Raw genomic sequence first — 26150 nt, 5'->3', positions numbered from 1 at the left:
AATTGTAAAGTATGGTGCTGGCAACATAGTAGGTGTGCTTTAAAAATGTGAGCTATTAGTATCACTTGGATTTGAAATCTGAGGTCCTGGGTTTGAATTCTGCACAGTCATTTCTGTGGGACTCAGTTTCCTTATCTGTAAAATGAGTGGGTTGGACTAGATAACTTTAAAGACCCTCTAAATCTATGATCTTAAGTGTTTGCTCAAGCATTACAGGGAAATAGGAAGGTCTCTCTGACGTGAGTTATTGGCTTATGTTTGACCTCTTCCACATTTCAGTTTTCTAAATGGTTAGAACCAACATTTCCTAAGAGATGCTCTAGTCTTGTAGCACAAAGGTGTCCAAGACTGGGGTTAAGGATCTGACACTGGTAGACTGAGGAATCCCTTTGGGCTTCAGGCAGCCCTCTGAGAGGGCTTGCCATGTTCACCTATAGGCTTGAAATCATACAAACACTGTCTGGGGATCTTAAGAGGATTAAACTGTTAATACCTCTCTAGTTCCTTGAACTTGAAAAGCAGATTACTGAGCTGGATTGTTTTCTTAAGCAGAGTACTATTACTTAGGAACAATCCCATCTGAAGTCTTGAGGGCTCTGCTGGAAGTAGGTTTTGGATGCCAGTGAGTAACTCCTTCATTTTTTAAACATTTCAGGGTTTAAATATAGCTTTTACCCCTCCTTTTTTTAAAAAGGTATTTTCTTGAAGTTAGATGGGGGAGAGGGATTCTGAAAACCACAGTGTGAGAATGAATATAGGGATTCTTTTTCAGTGGGGGCTGGTGTCAAACTTGGATCTGCCAGTTGGGACCCCTAGAAACTGGAATCACTAGATCTTGAACCTCCTAAAAAAAAGCCTTGAATATAGAGAAAATATTTTTAAATTTTCCTTTAGCCCTTTCAAGCAGATTTAAAGCACTTTACAAGTAGCTCATTTTATCCTAGGGATACAATCTCAGGAGATACATGCCATTATTATCCCCCCTTTCAAGGAAGGATCCATTGGCTCACCAGATTGCCAAAGGGGTCTACGGCACACACAAAAAAGATTAAGGGGCCTCTGCTTTGAAAGAAGAAACTGATGTTTGAGAAATATTTTTGCCCTCAGCCAAAACTTCTGTTAGAGGCTATTGATGGGGCCACTGCAAAGTCTTTGAATCACATATTAGTGTGGTATGATGGCTGTTTAAACAAATTCTGCTGCTGTTTCCCTCGGGAATCTTGCACTTAGTCAACAACTTTAGTCAAAGGATTTTAAGTGAACCAAGTTGAATATAAATCTTTGGGTAAAAACCATATTCCCTGCTTAAAAATAGGGGTGCAAATTACTTTGCCTCATGCAGAGAGCCTGACTACAGGGCTCTCTTGACTACTGTTTTTGATTCCAAGCCCCAGAATTCTCCTGGGGGAGCTCTGAGACTAAGCTACTGTTTGGAAGCCTTTAATTCCTCTGACCTCTGACCTCCCCCAAAGCTCACACACTATCACTGAAGGGACAAGTTGCAAAGGATTTCCAATAGAGATGGTGGGCTCCTTGGGCAAATAGCAGCCTTCCCCCACAAAAAGGCCTTGCTGGTAATTACAGTTAGGGGAGAAGTAGTTAAGTCAATCTAAGGCACCTCTTGACCCTGGGAATCCACCCTTTTTTAAGAGGGTGTGGAGAGGTCATGCTTTCATTTCACTGATATTAAGAGGATGTGTAGTGAAACTAAGACCTTGGTTGTCTTGCAAAATCCCTGTTAAGATGGTATTCATTGAGTATCCACACTTTAGGGAATAAAGGTAGAAGTTTCTACAAAGATGGGATTGTTCCTTTGAAGAAATGGCATTTTGGGGTTTCCTTTAAAAAATTGTCCCTTTTGTTTCTATAACTCCTTCATTCCTTCCTTAGTTCCCTTCGTTCCAGTTCATCATTGGCCTTTAAACAAAAGTAAAACAGAAAAAAAGAAAATAAGCAGTTGAAGAAATCTAACCAACATATCAACTGAATTGGACATGTTGAGTTATATACACTCATCACCCCCTAACTCTGCAAAGAAGTTTGGGGAACATTTGCTCATTTCTTTGCAGATAAACTTACTTATTATAATTATTCGGTGAAGAACTGGTATGTTAAAAACATGAGAGAAAGCAAACTAACATTGCTGTATCAGTGAGACACAAATTTGGGATTGGAATAGGTCATAAGACAAGGGCATTATAAAAGACAAGATGATATCTTCAGGCCCCCTATTGGAAGCACTGTGCCCGAGAGGAATGGGGACCAGCTGGGCTTTAGGAAACTGTAGACCTTTAAGAGATGTAGGCCCTACCTCTGCTTAGGGAGTATAAAGTTTGAACATGTCTGGATCCCAGAGTCTAATTTCTATGGAGTTCATTTCAGAGCATATTTTCTTCATTTTTAAGTGAGTCTCAGAGAGACTTGAAGCTAAGTGGCTTGCCATGTTGAAGTTTTTTTTTCTGCCCCCATAACAGAAAGGAACCCTCCATTAACAAAGGGAATGCTGGATAGTGGCCATGACATAAGAGTTAGGGATGTCACAGTTGCTATATTTAGGGAAAACAAGACCATCTCCCTTCAATGTCTGAGACTTTGCCAGCTTCCAGATATCACCTGGCTTAAGTGGACAGCCATAACAGGATGTGGTGGAGAGCCATAACAGGATGTGCTGAGTCAGGCTGGCAGAGCAAAACAGTGGGCATTTGGCATTAATGGTTGAAGTTTGTCCTTCATTTCAAAGTGGGCCATGTTATCAGGGAGATGATGCTGTGACTTGCAAGTGAGTTGGATTGAAGTGAGGGAGGGCTGGGCAAGGTCGCCTGCCTCACTTTCCCCTCCAAAGCCTTCTGGGTCCCGTGGGGCCAGCTATAGAGTAGGACTGGGCCAAGCCCATGAGTGCTGGGTTTTTTGCTGGTGAGGCAATGAAAGCAAACTTTGGTAGGCCATTCTATCTGATACAGTCGGTCTTTTAGGGAGAAGAATGAGATCCGTTCATTTGTTAAGTCACTACATTCTAAAGTAAAGATCCTATAGATGATAAAGTCAGATTTGATCTTATTTGCCGAGCCTATAAATGATCTTTTGTAACATAGGAAGGAAAAAATATTAAAGAAATGGTAGTCCTTTGCTTCGCCCTCATCAATAATGTGCACAATTCAGGTGGCTCATTTTGGGAATAAATCAACAAACATAAACCACTTACTGTGTGTCTGGCACTGTCTTAAGACCTAGACATAGGAAGGCAATCCCTGCCTCAAGGAATTTGCAATATAATGGGGGAGACTATTTGCAAATTCCAAAGGAAGCCCAGTACCGGATTAAGAGGAGATAATTAACCCAGGGAAGACTCTGGAATTTAGGAAATGGGAAAAGCAGAAGGTAGAATTTTAGTTGAGATTTGGAGAAATGCAGGGCAGTCCATACTGAGAGTTGAGGGAGAACATGGGAAACAGCCAGAGAAAATGTCCCGAGCTGAGAGATGGAGTGGCTTGTTTGTGGAACAGCCAGGAGCCCAGCATCACTCAGTTGAAGAGCACCTTGATAAACTGCTGGAGAATTTCCAGAAAAGGAAAATCGGGATGAGGAAGGGTCTGGAAATCATGATTTATGAGAAGTGGTTAATGGAACTGGAGATGTTTAGTTTGGGGATGAGAAAGCTCAGGGGAACACGATCATTGTCCTCACATATTTGAAGGATTATCATGGGGAAGGTGAATATGTCCAGCTCCTCCCCAACCCCATTTGGAGTTTTCTTAGCAGAGATAATGAAGTGGGTGGCCATTTCCTTTTCAAGCTCATTTTACAGGTGAGGAAACGGAAGAAAACTGGATAAAAGAGTGACTTATCCAGGGTCACACAGCTGGTAAATGTCTGAGGACAGATTTGAACTCAGTAAGAGGAATATTCCCTATTCCTGGCCTAGCACTCTCCATTGCATCACCTAGTTGCCTCAGGAAGGTGAGTTAGCTCTCTTCCATTTGGCCCAAGGAAAACAGAAGTAGAAGAAATTATTAAAAAGGCCAATTTGGGCTTGATGTATAAACTTCTGAGGGAGCCATTGGAAAGTCAAATGAGGTGTCTCAGAAGAAAGCAGCCTTCTGCTCACTGCCAACCTTTAAGCAAAGGCTGAGTGGGGACCCTAAATCTATAACACAGCGAATCCTTATGTACGCATTGACCTTGATGGTCTCTGAAGCCTGGTGGTGGTTTTTTCCTGCTCTGAGATTCTGTGATCACTTTGCTTATTGGTTGTCTCCTTCCACTTTTGAAAATATCCAGGGGGATTTCTCTGAGTAGCAAACTGATTGTTTATTATTCCCTGTGTCAGAAGCTGCTTAAAATACGCTCCGACTTGATCTTGAAGGTTAGATGTGGAGAGACTAGACAGAGAGATCCTTTTTTCTTAGTAGCCAAAGTATTTTAAAAGAAAGAAAATTGGCTTGGGTTGGGGCTAAAAGAGATATGAGGAAGGAAAAAACAAAATGTCTGGATGGTTGCAGTAATTCCTGTTTGGTCTCACCACTGTTTGGTCTTTAGTAGACCAGGAGATTTGGCAAGTGTGACATGACATAGCATCCAATGAGCTAGTTCAAATCTGATCTGCGTTCAGAGGGCTGTAGCTGAAGAAGATAGATGGTCTCCTGTGCTCGGCTGTCTTCAGACCTCATCAGAAATTTTTATGTTCCACCTTGGGCACCGAAGTTTATGGACAGTGATGAGTTTGAGGGTCTAGAACGGGACATCCAGGATAGCCAAGGGTCTTGATTCCATGTCTTAGTTGGAAGGAACTGAGCATGCTTAATCTGGAGAAGTCTCTCAAGAGCCACAATATCTGAGGGAATGTAATATGGAAGAGGGACTGAATTTTCTTTCTTTGACCCCAAAGGTTAGAACTAGAAATAAGGAATAGAAGTTGTGAAGAGTGGATGTAATAGGTGTCAAAAAGTGAATGGGCTCGATTTAGAGGCTATGGGTTTCAACTTTTTGAAAGTCTACAAGAAGAGGTCAGATGACCACTTGTTGGATTTGTTTTAGTGGGGATTCCTTTCATTTTTGCATTGGATTAGATGAATGCAGAAGTGCCTTCTAATGATCAAATTTTGAGTGTGTGAGTATGTGGGGGAGAGAGATGGAGGGAGGAAAGGGGAGAGTGAGGGAGAGAGACAGACAGAGACAGAGAGAGAACAAAGAAGGGAGGAAGGAAAGAGGAGAGAGAGAAGAAGAGAGTGAAAGGGAGGGAGAGAAGGATAAGGAGGGAGGGAGAGATGGAGAAGGAATCTTCACTCAAATCCATCTTCCACACAGTTGACAAAATAATTTTCTTAAATCCAAGTTACTCCCCCTACTCAGCAAATTAGTATCTACTGATTATGTCTAGGATACATTATAAACTCCTTTGTTCAGCCTTTAAAGTTCCTCACAATGTGGCTTCTTCCTTTTGTAAAAATTAATCTGCCCTTCCTGCTATTTCCTCCAGCCTCCCACAGAACAAATAATAAAACCAAGCAAACAAAAATACAGCCTTCGATACAGTCATATAGTTTGGCAAAGTAAATGCCTATATTCATGCTTGAAATTGTATGTGTCCCAGCGGGAATCCTTTCCATCTGACCACCACCACTTGCCATTGTTGACTTCCTTCTAGACTGAGTTCAAACCCCATTTTGTTCAGAGCTTTCCTGGTTCTCCTACCTTTGGGCACCTTCCCATCCAGTTTCCTCTGGTCTGCTTTGTAGGGGTCCTTCTTCTTTTTTTTTTTTTTTATAACTAAGTATAGTTCCCCAAGTAAAAATTCTGTGTTGTTTTTGCCCTGATAGCCTCAGTGCTTAGCATCTTTCCCATCATATCATAAGTACCTAATAAATACTTGTTGGTTGATTGGACTGAATTGGAGAGTAGGTTTTCTGTCATAAAAGGGAATATAAAAATTAGAAAAAACATGAATAGCTTCCATTTTCAAAACTCTTGATGCTTTCCTATCCACTAACATAATTCCATTCTCAGGAAGCATGCTGGGGTGGTGGTATTATCCCTATTTTGCAGATTAGGAGGCAGAAGGCTGAGAGATTACTTGCCTAAGGTGAGTGGTACAGACAGGATAAGCACCCAGGGTCCCCTAATTCCCTTCCTAGGGATTACTACCAATCATGCTCTCTTCCTTTCTATCATTGTTGACATAAGCACTGGGCGACAGCATCTCCCTTTATCCCCAGATAATTGGTCATTAAGGACTAATAGATATTTGAGTCCAGATTCCAGTAGACATCCTCATAAGTTTGTTTCCTCCTTTCTCTGTGAGCTAAGGTTTGTTATGACTGCATAGTTTGGGGCTTGTTATTAATACAGTTCTTTATCCCTCTGCTGACTCAGTTCAACTTGAGTTGGTAAACTGGATTCCAGACTCACTTCATGAGTCTTGGATGCAGGAAGGACATTCTCTATAGGTAGCTGTGATATCATCAGAATGGAGGTAAACAGGACTTAGCATCTCAGTGAATCATAGAATCATAGAGCTGGAAAAAAATCTTGAGATCATTTAGTCTTCTGCCTTCAGATACAAATGGTATTGTGACCATTTTGTCAGAAAAGTCTCTTTGGGCCAGAGAAGTGATGGGACTCTGTTGGGGGCAGACTCTTCATTTGATTAGTAGGGAAGAAATCCCTTTGATTCCATAGGTCATTAAATAGTCTTGGTTTTATGCGATTTTTGTAATTGTTCTTTATCATCCTGCAAAATAGATATATGCAGATAGCTACTTTTTTTTTTTTTTTTAAGAACAAATTCTCAAAATTAGCCTGGAAGCCAATTTCGAAGCTTACTTTTGTCCGGCATGTCTTTTAGGTATTTTAATCATGCAAGTCACAAAGTGTCCATTGAAACCATAAGTAAGACCTAACATGAATCCCTAAACACAATGGCCTGCTCACTCTTCCGCTTACATGGCGTTCCATTTCACACCTCCGTGCTTTTGCCTTGGTTATCCCCCTCGCCAAGTATGCTCCCTCACTTCTACCTCTTTGTTTTCCTTCAGAACTCATCTCAGATCTTATCTTCTGTAGGAAAGGTCTTTCAGATCACTCTCTCCAGCCCCATTTGGGAGGACATTCTATGTACTCTGTATGTATCATGTATATCTAATAATTATATGCTGTCTCATAGATTGGACTCCTTAAATACAGGAATTGTAATGTATCGTAATTTTTGAGGGGGTATTTTTGTTTCTTTTGTTGCTGTTTCTCTAGTACTTAGCTCAGAGCCAGATACATTTTTTATTGCTGTTGATAGATTGTTACATATGATTCTTCATGACCTCATTTGAGGTTTTCTTGGCAAAGATACTAGGATACTCCAGCTCATTTTACAGATGAAGAAATGGAGGCAAACAGAGTTAATTGGCTGGCTCAATTATTGTTTTTGATTGGATTTAAACTCAGGTCCTCCTGACTTTAAGACCTGGTTCTATCCGCCACCCCATCCAGGGACATCATAAGTTCATGTGGGCAAATGGACAAAGAGATGAAGATAACAGTGCTCTTGATCCAGACCCAAATGTTGGGAAAACATATACTGTCCTACAGAACAAATGAACCAGGAGACAAATATTGTTCTTTTCATTTAGTATAGTTACGTAGCACTCACGATGTACAGGCGCTATACTGTGTTCTACTGCAGGGAAAAACAATGAGTAAAATTAAGGATCCACTTTCAAGGAGCTTGCAATCTATTTTTGCTACAGTGATACAAAAAATACACCAATAATTATAGTCTACAAGGCAAAATACATTGAGGCTTTAAGGGAAGTATTTTTGAAATGTGCTCTGAGGGTTCAGGGAAGAGAGCGATCACCTGGTTGGGGATGATCAGGCAGCTTCTTGAAGGCAGGGGAAGAGTTTGGCAAAGTGAAAGTATCCAACATTACAGCACTGCCTAGAAATGTTTAACAAACTAAATAAAACAAACACGGATAATGTTATTTTGTGGCTTTCTAAGTCTATGTTCCTATATGTTGTGGTAATATCAAATAGTAAAATATTTGTAAAGCCATTTGTTAGCCTTCAAGTGCTACATAAATGTTAAATATTTGTCTTTCACATCTCCCTCTGTACAGGACCATCAGAATCGGAGCTGACCTTTTCATAGCACGCTATGGTTTACACACATTTATCTCATTTTATCTTCCCAATATGCTGTTAACTAGTGTGCTATCATTAGTCTCATTTTACAATTCAGAGTAATGGGGTTCTGGGATTGGCAGGATTTGAACCCAGGTCCGCTACTCGGGCCACTGCCCCCCAGGTTCGGGAAAGCCTGCCAGAGCACAACCCATACAGTTTGGGATGTTACTGGGAGCAAGCCCAGAATTATAGAGAAATCCCACTCTGAATCTATATACACACCTCTAGACAAGCTGACTTCAAGCTCCCTGGAATTTCAGTGAAACCTAAAGAGAAAGACCATTTTCTTTTATCTTCTTGTTCCTCCTCAGCCTTATAATAGATCTGATTGGGAGGAGGGGGTGGGGAGGAGCACAAGGCAACATTTGCTCTCCACCTGGTCTGTCTCTCTCACTACATGTGGTTCCTTCGGGAAGAGGAACCCGATATCGGGGAGGTGACGCCGTGAGTGGCAAGGGAGTTGGATTTGTCAGGGAGGGCTGGGCAAGGTCACCCGCCTCACGTTCCCCTCCGGAGCCGGCTGGGTCCGGTGGCCGGATATGGATCCAGAGGACCCGAGATGGCCCTGGATGAAACACACACACACACACACACACACCCTAGTTTTATATCTACCTGAATAAAACGTGTGTGTGCACATACATGCAAGCTACCTTTGTATCTGTATGAATGTGTGTGCATGCACATACTTGCACAGCTTTTCTACCTGTGTAGAAAAGCTACGTGTGTGCACATGCCTTTTATATCTACCTGAATATATATATACATACACACGTGTGTGCGTGCACATGATACTTTTATGTCCACCTGAATATATACATCTACCTGAATATATGCCCACGTGTGTGCACACACACCTTTTACGTCTACCTGCATGGACACTCAGCCACTTTTCCATCTACACGCATGTAGGCGCGCGCACACTAGCCGGGTGTGGGGGGGGGGGGGAGGGGGCAGCGTCCCGGGCCGCGGGCGGGTCCCTCGGAGCCGGAGTTCCTCTCCGAGCAGGTGCAGCGGCGGCAGCGTTTGCTCGCGCCCCCTCCCCCCGCGGTGGGGGTGTGCGGCCCGCGCTCCTGCCTCCCGCTAGCCCATCTGCTTCTGGCCAGTGATGTAAACGTACCAGCTGCTTCCCGGGAGCCACTCTGGACGGCGCAGGGGGAAGGCGGCCCGCACCGCAGCCCCGCACGGCAGCCGAGCCTCCGCTCCCCAGCCGGCCGGGCCGCCTCTGCGCGCCGGCCTCCCCTCCCCTCTGCCCGTCTGAGAATCAGACGGACTAATCCTCTTAGAGCCAGAGCTCTCTGGGCGCAGCCTAGCGCGCGGGCTGCGGGCTGCCAGGGCTGCGGGCTGCGGGCTGCCGCACGATGGGCCGCTGATCGCCGGCCCCGGACGGCTCTGCTTAAAGGAGCGAGGCTCGGGCGGCCGCGAGCCGGAAGGTCCGGGGCCTCCCCCCCCCCGAGTGGCCGGGAAGCCAGCTCAGAAAATGAAGGCTCTCCTCTTACTGGTCTTGCCCTGGCTGAGCCCCGCCAACTACATTGACAATGTGGGCAACCTGCACTTCCTGTACTCAGAACTGTGAGTACTCGCAGTGGCTGTGTGTGTGTGCATGCGGGTCCGTGGGCTGGGGCTCCCGTGCTCGTGCCTGCCCGTCTCGTCCGGCTCTCCCGGGGGCAGAGACCCGCTGTGTACGGGGCGCATCTCCCGGCTGCGTCTTAGAGCAACATGGCCGATGAAACAAACACAAAAACCTGTGCCCGATTCCCAGTCCGCGGAAAGCCGAGGGATCTCAGGGCAGCAGGGCTCCTTCAGCTCCTGCCTTCCTTTTCGTCTCCTTTTCCGTCCCTTTATTTGTAGGAGCTCTGCCTTTTTACAATAAATCATCTCCTTTCCATAAATAGAAGCCCGGAGAATGCGGGCGAACCTCTCCAGCTTCTATCAGCTGGTTGTGTTTGATGGGGAAGGTGCTTGGGCAGATCTCCATTTCCTCTCCTCCTCCCACGAGGAAGACTCCCTGGTTGGTTTGGGAGGACCTGGAAAAAAGGATCTCTCCATTTTTTAGGAGAGAAAACAGCTCATGGAGCAAAGCGAGTGTCCGATGGTGGCTGTGGCTGGGCTTTGAGGGAAGGGGGCAGGAGCCACGCTCCGGCTTCCAGAAACCGAAGAAATAAGCTTGCCTCGGCTATCCGGAGCAATTAGGAAATGCATTTCGCTTGGCTAACCGCTGGGCTCACCGACAGCTAAGAAAGCAGGTATCTGGGCTCAGGGGAGATATAAAAAGAGCCTCGCATGCAATGGGTGTCAATGGGTAATTTGGAACAGGGATTGCGAATAGAGGACAGGCCCATCCTGGGAAAGACTATTATAGGATCCCGTGAGTAAACATGGTGGTGATCGACAGTGAGGGCGATGATTGCACCAGAGAACATGTGGTGCTTTTGAAACGGGATTCCAGCCCCTAAAAACACAGATGCCAATCGTTGGGATGCTCTGGGATCTTGGCTGAATTGGGGAATCACGCAATTCTCGGGATTTTCTCTTTAAATCTTCCTGGATGTAAAGCCAGGTTTTTTTTGTTGGTTTGTTTGTTTTTTAAACATTGAATAAGAATCTTGATAAGAAAAATCTTTCTACTAATGCTGGCTAAACCAAATCTAAACTCGGTGAGCCTGGCCAAGGCAAACTAGGACACTGAAAAATGTTTTTCTGGAAAAATAAATGCTGCTAGGGTGAATCGGGGTCACAGAAAGACCCATCACCCCCTCTGCAGATTGTCGACTATACCATTACCACGAGTTCTAATGTCACAGCTGCCAAAGAATCCTCCCCTCTCATTATTTCTCTTTCCCCCTATCATTTGACAGATAAAGAAACTGAGGTCTAGAGAGATGAAAAGATTTGCCCAAGAATATATAGCCAGTCTAATATCAGAGGCGAGAGAATAGAAAAGTGTCACAATAAGCGACCATGGGATTAATCCTGGATTGAGAACTCTTAAATCAGTCCCTTGCTTCTCAGGCAATTGCTCTCTCCCTCCACTTACCATTCCCGAGGCTTCCCTCACCGAAATACTCTGCCTGGTCCATTCTCCCTTGTGTGTCTTCTTCCTCTATTGGAGGAAGCTTCTCCTTATGTCTCATCTATTTGGAGCAGTTATAAAAATGCATTTCACTTGACTTACTTACCAATGGGCTCTCAAACCACGAAGGAGTCAGCTTCTTTGGGGCTTTTTGTATCCTCTGTATCTACCTTTTAGTAAATAAGTATTTAATCAAGATTCCTTCCCTAAGAAAACAAGATCAGCCTTAGTAGTTGAGCCTGGAACTAACTCCACTGTGGCTGGCATCACGCCAAATATCTTTGATGAAGATTCCCTCCCCCCCCCCAAAAAAAAAAAGAATCTTAGGAATAAACTTACTGGATTCCAATTACCCCTAGTGCTTAGTACAGTGCCAGACAGATAGGTGGGTAACAAGTGCTGGTGAGATAGGGGGAGGTTGAATCAATTCACTGAGAAAGCTCAACATCTCAAGCTTTCAACATAAAAGGGCAGTGAGACTCAGATGAGTGGGAAAATCCTCTGGATTTGACTTCCAGGTTGACCTTTTTTGTCTGTTTCTCCCCCACCCCCCAATCAATCATTTGTGTTAACCATGTGATTATTGACAGCTCACGTAGCTTGTGTGAGCTCTCCACACAATGGGAAAAACCTGCCCAGTATGGGCAGGTTATTGTAAGGAAAGTGCTTTGTCAGTAGAATAATATTACTATTATCATTTGGTGACAGGAAGGTTAGAGTGCCAAATTTGGAGTCAGGAAGACAAATCCAGCCTTTAAACATTTATTAACCTCATGATCCTTGGCAAGTCATTTAACCCTCTTTGCCTCAGTTTCCTCATCTGTAAGGTGAGCTAGAGAAGGAAATGGCAAACCACTTTAGTATCTCTGCCAAGAAAACCCCAAATAGGTTTATAGAGTCCCACATGACTGAAAAAACCGGACAATACAACAGCAAGAAGTTTAATTCTCCACATTTCTGACATGAGTGCATTTGTGGTCTTTCTTCAGCCTTGAAAACTCTCTGGTGACTTTTCAAACCTATTGCTCTCACCTTTGATGATATTCTCTTCTCTTTGGACCCCTCAGTGCTTTTCTTCTATTTCATTTCTGGTACTTTGATCATCTTTATCTTAACCACCCACTGCATTGAGTTCCAGACCCAGATTTCTAATGGACGAATCCCCATTCAGAAATCTGAACATTTAATCATTTGTGACTTAGAAAAGCCATGAAGAAGCTGTGCTTTATTTTCTGTAAGGTGTGTGTGTGACAGCATTTGTGATAGTGTATATATTTGGAGTGGGGAGAAGGGAAAGAATGGGAGAGTGGAGACATTCTGGCTATTGACCCCTCATGAAGCTGTTTATATTGGGTGTTTCTGAATGGGTTGTTGCTGTGTGGTCTCGGTGGGTGGGTAGGGGGGTGGATTATGATTTTCAAAATGAAATTGCCAACTCTACTGTTGATGAAGAATGAAAAGTTCCTTGTTATTGTTTGTTGTAGACTGTAGAGGTTCTCAGGAAGTTGGGAAATGTCAGCTTAGCTCATATACATAAAAAATATTTTCAGTTTTCAAATATCAGTACTAGTGAGTTATTGCCAGAAGAGGGAAGGAAAAAATGATAATCCATTCCTCCCAACGTTCTCCTGCCAGTGAAATTAGCACCCAGCAGTTGAGGCTTCTTCCAAGCACCAACATCAAGGAGGATTACTTCCTCTTTCCCCTTTCCTCTCACTCATCATCAATTGCCCTCACACTCTCACCTGGAGGCCATCAGAGCTCTCCTCCAGGACCTAGTTCACTAACAGAGCTGAATCCAGCCACCCCTTCTCTCTGCCCCCCAGAAATACCACCTAGCTTGGAGAGTCACTCCATGTGATTGAGGTGCCCGAGATCTAGTGTGTGTGATCAGTTGGGAACAAAGGCAATAAGCATTGGATACTGCTTCGTGCCTTCTCTCTACCCCCACCCCCAGGAAACTGAGTTAGAATCAGTATAATGGACAATCTGGAAACACAATGTACAATATACAAATTCCAGTATTCATCCTACCTCTCTCAGAGCAGTTAGGGTCTGATAATAAGTGTCTGAGGCCAGATTTGAACTTGGGCCTTAATGACTTCAGGCCTGACCTTCTATCCACTGTCCCCTAACTGTCCTCAAAGGTATATAACCAGTCTAATATCAGGAGGGAGAGAAAGAAAAAAATGGCACATAAGGAGGTGATCATCAACCTCTTTTTAAAAAATCATCCTTTACTCTTCACTATTTTTGGAGGGGCCATCTCTTTTAGAGCAAAGAGAAACACTATCGATGGTTTTTTTGGGACTTGTGAGGGGAGACAATGTGAAAGGTGTGTGTGGGGAAATCTCCACTATTTTTAACAAATCTCTTCCTTTTACCTTCCAGTTTTCTTTGAAAATTAGCTGCTTCCTCAGGGGACCCCATCTCTTGGTACTCTCCTGAAGGCAATTACTTTTCCCCCTAAGCCAGGATACAATTATGGTACACTCCTTACTCTCCATCACTCATTTTTAGACCCTCCCTCAGTCACCATCCCTAAGCAGCCCTTCTCTTCCTGAAAGATTATTTCATCCTTGCTTCTTGTCACCATTTGGCCTTCCCAGGAAATCTCTACCTGGGTCACGGCCCCCACACCTGCCCTCAGCCTCATTCGGTTCAGTTTTTAGCAGAGCTGGGGTTCCTAATGCTGGCTCTGTGCCCAGCCCCAGTTTTCCTCAGTAGAGAAGGCCTGTTCCAGTTGTAATTTTGTTTTAGAACATTAAAATAAGTGACTTCAAAATCATTATTTGAATCATTTGATGCTGAGGGGAAATAAGGCCCTGTAATGAGGGGCTGTTAAGAGTCTAAGGCTAGGGGACCCCAGGAGCTGTTCTACTGACTACATAGGGCAGGCTGAAGAAATCCGAGATTCAGAACATGGGATTCGTAAGTAGAGTATTCACAAACCAACTTGAAAAAGCACACCTCTGACTAATTACACCTGCTAAGCTGGAGCCAAAAGCTGCACCTCTGGATTCACACCCCCAAAATAACTTTAAATGAAACACAGTTGGTCTGATTCTCCCTCTCCCTTCCCCCTCGGCCCACCTTGTTTATATGTGAGAAATCATCAGCCTGGCTAAGTTTCACATAGCTTCAAATCCTCATCTAAGAACCTAGAGCCTTGCCAGCCTTAGATCACTTATGTATTGACATTTGTTTAAAATTGACTTTCTCTTTTTCTGCTGGTTTTAGCCAGGTATTAAGTAATGAGCCAGACTCATTACTTAATTCAAGACTACTTTTAAACCTTGAAGCATTTTAAAAGGTATAATTTTATTACATGGTAAGACATCTACTTAACTGTAAATTGTCACAATTCTGTATATTTTTGACTCTGAGAGGAGGGGTTTGTGTGTATGTTTATGTAAGGGGGGGAGAGTAGGAGGAAGAGAGAGAAAGGGGGGGGCAGAAAGGAAAGGGAGAGAGAGACAGACAGACAGACAGAGACAAACAGAGCAGAGGGAGGGAGAGAGAGAGAATGAATGAGAACATATATAAGAGGAGGAAGCACAATGAAGTAACTTTTAAAACAGGGGTTTTCAATCATTTTTGTATGTTCTGGTCTCTTTTGGCAATCTGGGGAAACCTATGGACTCACTTCTTTGTAAAATAAAATACATAGTGGGGCAGCTAGGTGGTGCAGTGGGTAGAGCACCAGCCCTTAAGTCAGGAAAACCTGAGTTTAAATTTGGCCTCAGACACTTAACACTTCCTAGTTGTGTGACTCTGGGCAAGTCACTTACCAAAATTGCCTCTGCAAAACAAAACAAAACAAAACAAACAAATAAACAAAAACATAGAATTACAAAGGAAACTAATGATATTGAAATACAGTTGTTAAAAATTTTTTTTTTTTTTTTAAATTTGAAGGCCCCAGGTTAAGAATCCCTACTTTGGGATCAGTTTTTGTCTCAGTTTATTTTACACTATTATTTACTGTCCTTGTTTTTTCAACGTTTAAATCAATAAGGTAAATAAGCTTTCTGCATTTTCCAAGGCAAAAATATCTAAAATAAATCTCCAAGGGTTGTTTCTTTTGCACTTAAAAAAAAAGTCAATTTCTGGGCTTTAAAAAACATGTATATATGTTTTAAATGAATTCTAGATTACAATATGGAAGAAAGGAAGGACACATAATTGACTGCAAATAGAAAAAGGAAGCGAGTTCTTTTGCTTAGGAAGAAAGCCACCAACCTAGAGTTGGGAAAGGAAGGGGGACAATATAGATTTCATGGTCACTCTCTTTATATTTTTGAAAAATTCTTGATAAGTTGAGCCAAAGATTTTTTTAAAAATGTTGAACTCATGGATTTGGAAGGAAATTGAAGCCTCATGTTTCTGATTCATTTACACTTAACCCATCAAAATGTTGCTTTTAAGGATTCTTTGATGTCCAGGGAGCTCCATGATCCTTTTGATTAGCTCCCCTTCCTCCCAAGAACCAGCCCGTTCTGCTTTACCGGCTGTAATAGAACCCCAGCCTCTCCTTCCTTCTTCCTCCTGTGATCCAGGATCCGGGTTCTCTCCTTAGCAAAATAGACTTGCCTCTCCTTTGTACTCCTGATGGTTTGTCAGGGAGTTGAAAGCTAAAATAAAAGTTCCTTAAAAAACATATTTGGCACAACATCAACCACCCAATGGTATTATAACTGACTTTCTTCCTTCCTTTTTTTTTTTTTTTTTCATTTATTTTTGTCTTCCTTCTTTTCTAACACTTCATTAATGCAAAGAAATTCTTCAGGTAACTGGTAAAGAATGGGTAAATTTTAGAGAAGCCTAAACACTAAGCTTGACATTTACTGAGTCAAAAGAAGCTGACTAGGAATAAAAAGTAGGCAGTGTGGGGCAGTGAAAGGAACTTTTTGGATAGGAAGGCAGATGTACATTCTGCTACCTAGTAAGGAGTGACCTTGGTCAGGCTATCTCTTTGTGCCCCAGTTTCTGTATGTGAACAATGGAGAGTTTGGGCTGATATCTAAGAACCCCTCACATCTCCACAGAGATGTGAAATACTCAGTCTGTGGATAATTCCTAGATCTCCAGAGTGAGGCCCAATTAGGTGAAAATGCAACTGGGAAATATTTGACAAAGTAACCAAGAATACAATAAAACATAGAGAGTGTATTTTAAGCTTAAGTCAGTATGAAACTGCTTAGGGAGACTTATGAATGGATGAACAACCCAGTTTCTGAGTTTGAAGTTACAACTCTACAATTCTAAGCCTTTGAACCTGTAAATAAATCAGCCAGTTTGATGCAAAAAATAATACAAGGATGCAAAAAGCCAAAACACTATCTAATATATTATAAATCAAAATGGATATGTCTTCATTTTTATTGTGGAAGTACTGGACAAATATAATGAATGAAAACATTTTTATATATTAATAATGATCTGTAAAACTTTTTTTAAAGGCTTCTATAAACTTTGCCAAGGAAAATGGTACCTAGACAAGATTGTTAAAAGGGAAGAATATGATAATAGCAATAACAGTAAATGATCCTGGAAACATAAAGCTATAAAACAACAATCTTTTTTCCCCAGTCAGCAATGACAGCTCTTTTTAGATTTGTTACGTTAAAAATAAAACTTCTGCAAAAAGTGAATGTTATGAAATTAAATAAATGTGATGTGAAATGGCAGAAGAAAGATTAGTGTTGTTTTTGTTTTTGTTTTTGTTTTTTTCCCCAAAATTCAAAGTGACCTAAAACACCTTCCCCTGCTCTGTACAGAGGCTGGAGATTTTTACAGAACACTAGTAGAAAGTCAAATGTTTTCAGTATATTGATTGATTTTTGCTGACCATTAAAATAATATTGCTACAAAACAACATTCCATCCTGGAAGCATCTTCTGGGAATATTTCTATGGAGACATTCCAGAGATTCCCCAGAAATAGCAGAAAAAGACAACAGAACTTCTGCTAGTTGAGTTATTTCTTAATTTTGTACCAATTTCTCAGAGAATAGGATTCCTAGATCACAAGATTTCTAACCCGAGGGGACCCTAGGGATCATTTCCCCTAGTCCTTCTTTGTCTGACTTTTCTTGCTTAGCTCTGAGTCTCCTTCCTTCTCAGTCACCCATTAATTAATCTCTATTCAGAGATCCCATAAACACTAATATTTGCTGGCACTAAAACAAAATCAATCTCCCTTTTTCCCTGTTTCTTCTATTTTTGATTCTGGTTTACAGTAGGTTTTTGAGTCAAGCAACCTGTGTTCAAATCCATCTCTGCCACTTGATATCTTTGCGATGCTGGTGGAACCATTTAAATTCTCTGGGCCTCATCTGTGAAAAGAAGAGGGGGTTCCAGAGCCCCTCCAGCCCAAAATCCTATGAAATCTGTTCTTCCAGGGGACAAGACAAGAAGGCAGTTCATATATTGGAGTAGAAGGATTAGGGAGGGGAACAGTTTTTCCATGAGCACCGGTGAGGAAGGCCTGGTGGGGAAGAGTAGGAACTTTTCTTTTCCAGTTTTGGGATTGAGATTTGTCTGATGGGGAGCTAAGTTCTCAACAAGGGGCTAGTGTAGCTTCATGGACATCATTGACTGGTCAAGATCCTTGTTTTTCGCCTACCACATAGCCAAGCCACCACATCATTCAGAAGGAAGGAAAAACCTAATGGATCCGCCTGCCCAAGGAAGAAGATTGGTGGCATTTTAATTGGAAATTCCCCTCCCTCCAATAGTATACCTGTGATGTGTGTCACACCTGTTTCACCCTTGCCACAGCTCTTCTTCCTGGAGGACTCTTCTTTTATTATATTTTTGGTCTTCTGACCTCTCTCCCTTCCTTCCCTCCCTTGCCTCCCTCCATTCCTCCTTCCCTCCTTCCTTCCTTTCCTCTCTCCCTCCCTCTCTCCTTTTCTCCCTCCCCTCCTTCTGTCACTTTTGCACATTGTGCTCGCCATCTGGGGGCATCCACTGACATGTAGTGGAAGAGCTTATGGAAATACTAATCGCAATTCTCTCCGGTGTTTCTATTTCCTCTTTTCTTTCCAGTCACCACCATCAGGAAGAACCAATCCTAGTCCATCCTTGGTCTTATTTTGCATTTTTTGCCTTAATTTTGATTTTAAATATATCATTCAGTGGCTTAGCTTTTGACATCTTTGTATTTAGTTCAGCTTGGACTATGAAATCTAGCTGGTTGTTTATTTGCAGATTCAAAGAGCTGTCACGGTTATTAAGCTCTCCAAAGAGCTTAAACATTATTATGTGAAGCCTAATAACTAAGTACCATAGGCTTCTAGAGCTAGGAAGGATGTTGAGAGCAATGTCTTGGTAAATGTTTAACAGCTGGTTGGCTCTCTGGGGGAAAAAGCAAGGTGACACATTTAAAATTCAAGCTGCATTATTAAGGTTTTCTCTATCACTTTCTTAAGTCTAGACAGTCAGCAAAACAAAAACTCAAACCCTGATTGGTAACTTGCCAATTTCAAAGATCAGTGTGAACATTCAGTTCACACTGAAAATTTAATAATCAGGCCTACAAACTTGTGTGAGCTGGCTCCAGCCTATCCTGGATGGTAGAGATTATCCAGTCCAATTTCTAAGGCCAAGAATATTGCCCAAGATAACATATTTAGTTAGTGGGTGAGCTAGATTTAGAGAAGGGACCCCTTCTAAGAATAATGTTTTAGAAAGCCACATAGGCTTTCAAAGGAAACCAAGTATATTGAAACAAAGATATAATTCCTACCCCAGAGAAATCTATTAATAAGACCCCAGGTTAGGAATACCTGCTGTAGAATTTAAATATTCTACTAACTCTATTATGTGATCTTGATACTAATTAATATTATTACAAATGAACCCTTGGAAAATAGTCAAGTTAACAAGCATTTATTAAGGACTCCAGGCCTTATTGCACTAAAATATATGAGCAAAAATAAAGGCAGTCCTTACCCAGAACCTTACATTCTAATCTGAGAAAGACAACACATAAAAGAAAACTGAAAAGTTGTGGGGGAAAGGAGGTATCCTCCTGAGAAGGGATGAAGTTTGGGGAAATGGTGGCGAACTTTAGGGAATACCTGGTCTGAACCCTTCCTGGAAATGGTGGATCGGAGAGGAACTCCCTAAATTAAGAAAGTTGAGGGAGCAAGCAGCAGAGTCATGGTGCTGAAGTTCAGAGAAACATCAAGGCTGGAGCTAATTGGTAGCATTTTGCTGTCCCAGCAGATTCTTTGCTGCAAATAGAATCCAGGAAATACTAGAATCATCTTTCCCCAGTTTGGTATGCAATAACTGAATCTGATTGTGGTCCTGTCACTTGGCTTTTTCTTTTTTCTTTTTTGAATCAGAGATATAACTAGGGTGAGGTTAGGAACCTTGGTTCAGGGTGTTGAAATGTAAAGGATGATGAATGCACTATTAAAAGAAGAAACAATCAACTGGCATGCTTCCTACCTCTCCCTTGGTGCCCCAGGTAAGCTCTTCCTTGCCCAGCCCTATGATGCATCCTTCCCTGCCATTTGGGCTTCTCTACCTGACCAAGGTCCAGATGTTTCCATGTCAGCTTCAGCGCCCACTGCCACGGCACCCTAGGGTCTACCTTTCTACAATACTTATGCCCCTCTCACCTCAACATCTCTTGGCCATCTTTTAGAAACTGATCTTTAGGGAAATATTCCTGTTGTGTGCTCAGACTAACAAAATTTCTAGCTCTGTTTCTTCTCTTGGTTGATCTAAGTAGGTAGGGTCATATCTAGACCTTGCTGAGGGGATCGCCGTGAATGTATTGTTGAATTTTTTAATCTAAAGAAAGAGGAGAAATCCTCTTCTTGATTTTGACCTGGACAAATACAGTGGTTTGTAAATGAGACCATTGTCCACAAAACATTTTGGATTGTCTTTCTTCAAAAAGCATTTAATTGAAGAACAGATGAACAGACTAAGCATTTATGTATTGCCTTATACGTGTGAGGAACAGTGCTAAGTGCTTCACAGATATTACCTCGTCTTACCCTCACAAAAACTCTGGGAGGTAGATGCTATTATTATTTCCATTTTACAGTTGAAGAAACTGAGGCAAACAGTAGTTAAGTGACTTGTCAAGAGTCACATAGCTAGTAAATGTCTGAGGCTGGATTTGAATCCAGATCTTCATGACCCCAGATCTAGTATTCTATCCACTGTACTACCTACTACCATTTAAAGCAAAAACATTGGTTTAAAAAAAAAATCCCTCCTTCAAGTAACATTTAATGTATAACTCTGTTTTGATGAGTATGTTATATTAAGAGAGAGTTTGGGGAGGGGGGTAAAATGGGAATAATAATTATTCTTTCTTTTTAAAATTTTATATCACAATCATTTGTATGTGCTCTTAAAAGTAGTTGTAAATAGTCTTTATTAAAGGCTTACATGAATATCACCTCCTCTATCTCACACATATACATTGCAGCAACCAACATTAGCAACCTTTCCAAGTGTCTGCATCCATAGGTTTCCCCACTTCTATAATAAAAGGAAGAAAATGTATTTCTTCATCTGTTCTCAAGGGCCAAACTTGATTATTCCTGTGGATTACAGTTTTCTCAGACCTTTTCACAGAATTAGTGATTCCTTTAACAAAACTAGGTATTCATGGAATATAGTATTGATACTGGAGTTTCTATATTACTCCAAGATGGACTCACTGTTGTCTAGGAAGGAATTTAAAGTCTACACTAGATAATGGTACATAGGAAACTTATGGAGAGGGGAAGAAAATATATAAGGTAGAAGCAGACGACCAATTTCCCGAGTCAAGGTGTGATAAACCAGATTTTGTCTCTGCAATGCCAAAAATGACAGGAGAATCTAACAGTTTCTCCAATGTCCTCTAAAGAAAATTATTAGTTGACTAATGGTATTTTTCACTTCTCAACCAGAGAACAGAGTATACACCCTCAGTTTTTTTTTTCACATGATATTCTTTTCCTGAAGAGTTCAAGATAATGTTACCTTTAAAAAATTTTAATTGATGTCTGCCTTTGTACAGCTCTGTGTCAAATCCAGTTGTTTCATGTACAAGTCAAGATATCCTATGATGTCATTTGAAATGAAGGACAAATATCATCATCATCATCAATATTATCCCAAATATCCCTCCATTCCCCTTCCCAGATAGCCATCCCAGACAACAAATAGCATTTTCTTAGAAAGGGGGAGGGGGAAGACCCAGCACAACTTATCGATATACTGGAAAAAAGTCCAGAATTGTAATGTTCTGTTGTGAACTAAAAGTGTGAACTCTGAGCTAGAGAATTGTTAAGTACCGACTTAGCACCTAGTAAGAACCTAATACAGAACCATGTGCAAAGTGTGACAACTGTGGGTCCTCCCACAAAAGAAGATTATCTCCTTATGCAATTTGGCTTTTTTGAAGGACTCCAAGTAGAATTTCAGGTGCGACCCAAAATATCACTTTTTAAAAAATTAATTTCTATTTTCATTCTTGAACTTAAGAACCAATTAATTATTTCATTTTACAGACGGTTGTTGTCCAATACAAATTCACAGGTACATGGGCACTCCTATAGTCACTACATCCCTATTTATAAATAGGTTCCCCTGCTTTAGTTGTCCCAGTCACCATTTCTGAAAGTTAAATCTCATGATGTTGTTTCATGTCTTATGCTACTATCATTATCATCTCCAAATCTTCAGCTTTCTTCCAATTTGCTTTCTTTTCCCATACTACTTGAAGAACTACCCAAGTGAGTAGGAACCATGAATTTTATCGCTCCCTCTCCCAGGTCATTCATCAGTGTGTTGGGTCAGAGCTCTGAGGTTGCTGACTGTCGAAACACCCTCCCAGACACCTTCACACAACTGAAATTAAAACCACTTAGGATTACTTTTTTTTTTTTAATGATTCATGTTCATTTTCAGGCCAAATGAGTCAAACCAATTTAGTCTACTCTTCTTCTCCCTACCCCCACCAGTAGTTGGAACTAAATATACTAATTACAGCACTGAAATCTAAAATTCTATTCCAATCTCACAAGATTGTTGTAAATTAAATCCAAGCAATGTATTATTTATTACTCTATTGTTCTCTGGACTTAAAAAAAAGATTATCTTTCTGATATTTGTCAGTTTTTTAAGACGGAGAAATCAGAATATTATTCAGTACCAATCTCTCTCAATTTTTTCCTACACCAATTAGACAAATTGTTGGTCTTTTCCCAGTCAGCTGGGAACTCCTTCCATGCAAGATAATTGTTCAAAAATAATCATGTACTTGTATAGTACAATTATTTAGTTAGTATATTAGTCTGATTTTTTTAATTCCCTAAAGATGCACCTCTAATGTTTACTCATTCACATTTTCCAAGTATTCTTTCTGTTAAACAATCTTAAGTTATTTTAAGCATCTTCAGCAATTTATCATTCTCCAAATGTCATTTTTATGTTCCTTGTTATTAAAATCGGGTTGTGGTAATTTTTTTAAAGAATGTGTTAGCAACCATTTTATAATGTAATATTTTATTTTCCCCAATTACAAGCTAAAACAATTTTTAAACTTTTAAAAGAATTTTGAGTTCCAAATTCCCTCTCTCTCCCTACTTCCTGAGATAATGATCACTCTGACATAGTTTATACATGCACAATCCTATTAAACATTCACATATTAGTCATTTTGTATAAGAAGATTCTAATTTTTTTTAAATAATGAATGAAAGAAAGTAAAAAAATATCATGCTTCAATCTGTTTTCAACTATTTCTCTGGAGGTAGATAGCATGCTTCATCATGAGTCCTTTGGGATTGTTTTGGATCATTGTATTTTTGAGAAGAGCTAAGTCATTCAGAGTTCTCCGAACAATATTGCTCATACTGGGTACAATGTTCTGGTTTGCCAGCAGTTATTTTATTTTAATTTAATTTATTTTTATTTTTTTTTCTGAGGCTGGGGTTAAGTGACTTGCCCAGGGTCACACAGCTAGGAAGTGTTCAGTGTCTGAGATCAGATTTGAACTCGGGTCCTCCTGAATTCAGGGCTGGTGCTCTACCCACTGTGCCACCTAGCTGCCCCCTGCCAGCAGTTATTTTAAAAGATTTCTTCTGCTGATATTCATTTTGTTTTCATTCACTTCTAGTCTCTTCTTATAAATTTTGTGGATTTCATTATATTGCCTGATCCTTTTCTCCTTTCTCATGGCTCTGAACTTCCAAAGGCATATATTAAAAAAAGAAAAAAAAACTTTGATAATATAAAAATAAAAATGTTTTGTTGATAATAATAATAATTTCAATAACTAATATTGATCAAGTTTCTATTCCTTCTTAAGGCTCATACCAGCCATTGATATAAGGAATAACACATTGAATTCCCAAGATCCTAACTTGAAAACCAAATCTTTGAACTTATCTCTGAAGAACTAGCTATGAAATACATTTGCAATTATAGACAAAACTATTAGAAACTGCCAGGCATGTAGCACAAGCCCATTGTTAATCCCCAAGCACAAGATTTACTATTATGGACATACTTTTGCCATCTGTCACCCGCCTTACTATGCAGTGGAGAAACCAGATTCCCCAGCCCACCCTCTCTTCACACGGATCGCCTCTGCCAAGGAAACATTTGGAGGCTTTTTGTTTAAGGAGGACACGTTAATAGCCATATTCTGACTTACTCCTTGCCTCCACCCACCCACTAGAGAATCATGGAAATCACAAAGTACATTCCTAAAATTATTTTTAGAATCCTGGAATCTTAGAATTGAAAGGAAGCAGAGATTTCAGCGTTAGAGAGTCAGGTTAAATCATAGAATATCAAAGGTGAAGGGACCAGCCCCCTCCCTTTTACTGAGAGCAAAGAATTGATCCTGATTCTTGCTAAATTGAGTAAGGGCCATAAAAACCACAAAAGTTTTGAGGTAATGACATATCCCAAAAGAATAGCCTCATTTTATAAATGAGATGCAGTCTCTATTCTTTAAAAACAAAGTCTTTTAACCGAATCTCAGAATTGGAAGGGAGACCATCTAGTCTAGTCTGCGTAGGAATCCCTTCTGTGACATTCTGGACAAGAGATCACATGGCCAGAGGGTGAAGACTTCCAGTAAGGGAGCACCTTTTACTTCCCAGCACAGCCCTTTCCCCTTTTGACAGCCAGCTTTTTCTTCATATCTAATCTAAATCTGACTCTACAGCTTTTACTCATTGCATCTAGCTCTTCCCTGTAGGGCCAAGTAGAACAAATCTAGTCCCTCTCCATCCTGAAACACTTGAGTTTAACAATCTCCTACCCACTAGTCTTTCCTTATCTTGACTAAATGTCCCTAATTCTTTCAAGGCCATCCTCCTCTGCATGTTCTCCACCTAGTCAGTTTAAAAGTGAAATTGTTCCACTTAGAATTGATGCTGGCTAATAGGGACAATGAAGATTCTCCGTAGCACTAATTTCAGCATTTAGAAAGAATTCAATGTGTTCTTTCTTGCCTTATTTTATTTAGCAGAAATGGAGAAGCTTGAAGGTTTAAGGTGTCTATATTAACTCAGAGTCTGAAGGGGAAGGTCTCTTATGATTTAACCTGACTCTCTAATTCTCAAATTTCTTTCAATTCTAAGATTCCAGGATTCTAAAAATCATTTTAGGAATGTACTTTGTGATTTCCATGATTGTTTTTTTGACATAGTATATGTCAGAGACAGAACTTAACAATAATAATGATAGCCAATAATTATTTAGTATTTACTATGTGCCAGTCTCTGTGCTAAATACATTACAATTACTGTCTCATTTAATATCCGGGAGGTGAATGCTATTATTATCCCCATTTTACAGATGAGGAAACTGAGACAAACAAGTTAAGTGACCTGCCCAAGAATACACAGCTAATAAGTGTCTAAGGCTGGATTTAACTTCACATCTTCCGGACTTCAGATCCCGTACACTATCTGTGTACCACCTAGCTGCCTAAGGTCTCAGGCTACCTCTCTTTCCATTCTCTTTAAATCCACAGCAAATCTTACTGCTCACAATACCAACTTTAGTTGCAAAGCAGCTCTGATTTTGAAAATGAATGAAAGAAACTTGTCTTTAAGAGGATTGTAATAAAGAATTCAATAAAATAGGTTTGAATAAGTCTGTTTTCCAGAAATAGAAAAATGGTGTTAATCATTTTGCTATGAATCATGGAATCTTGTGGCTAAAAGAGAAATCTACAAACTTTTTGTGTGTGTTAATGTTAGCTTTATATTTAAGTGAGTTTTATTAAAAGAAAAAATATGTTAAAATGAATAGAAATAAGACTGGGAAGTAAGAAACCTGGCAATTCATTCATTAAGAAAAGAAAGATCATTCATCCCTCTGATCTTTGTTTTCATCTAAAGCTGATCTAAGATTTTCTTCCCTTTCTCCTCATCAATACTTCAAAATGAATCAGAGGATTCATTCGCCTGCTGTGCCCTCTGTGAGGGCTGGGGAACTCTCCCTAGACACTCTCACAGGGGGATGAAAGATGCTTTGGGCCATATTGCAGCCAGAACTCCCTTTTGTTCCCCTCACAGCTGGATTTTTCTCTGAGAGCTGTTTAGAACTGGTTAGATTGCACCTTGAGTTACTTTGATATATCAAGTTAATTATGCAGTTGTCCAGCATTTACCTCATTTGAAGTAACAATACTGAGACAGATTAAACTTATAAAACTAGCCTTCCTTTTCTTCCCCTGACCCGACCCCCGGCCCAGCAGACAAAGTCTTCATCCCCTTTCTGGGTTTCCTTCTGTCCATTCATCTTGTGGACTTGGCCATGAAGCAGAATCCACGTGGAGAGCTCGGTTGGTTCCTGATCCTAGAACTAGCAGCATCCATTGCCCCTATCAGGAATCTTCAGTGAACGATCCTTCCGAC

The 26150-nt window shown here is 40.9% G+C and overlaps 1 protein-coding gene across 3 annotated transcripts in view; it reads left to right on the top strand.

Annotated features, from left to right (window-relative positions):
* The window catches only part of LNX1 (ligand of numb-protein X 1), a 197952-nt gene that overhangs the window by 98042 nt on the left and 73760 nt on the right, over window positions 1-26150 (top strand). Inside the window, exon 1 of one of the 3 annotated variants that reach the window (XM_074276404.1) lies at window positions 9159-9747. The exons of the other annotated variants lie outside the window; for them this stretch is intronic. Within the exon in view, the coding sequence (XP_074132505.1) occupies window positions 9656-9747 (92 nt within the window). The 5' untranslated portion in view covers window positions 9159-9655. Of the gene's footprint in view, window positions 1-9158; window positions 9748-26150 lie in introns of those variants that run through there. 3 annotated transcript variants of the gene reach the window in all.

Source organism: Sminthopsis crassicaudata, chromosome 6, assembly GCF_048593235.1.
Source record: "Sminthopsis crassicaudata isolate SCR6 chromosome 6, ASM4859323v1, whole genome shotgun sequence".
NCBI classification, from domain to species: Eukaryota; Metazoa; Chordata; class Mammalia; order Dasyuromorphia; family Dasyuridae; genus Sminthopsis; species Sminthopsis crassicaudata.
Note: the sequence above shows the minus strand (reverse complement) of the source record. Positions and strands in the feature narration are given on the sequence as shown.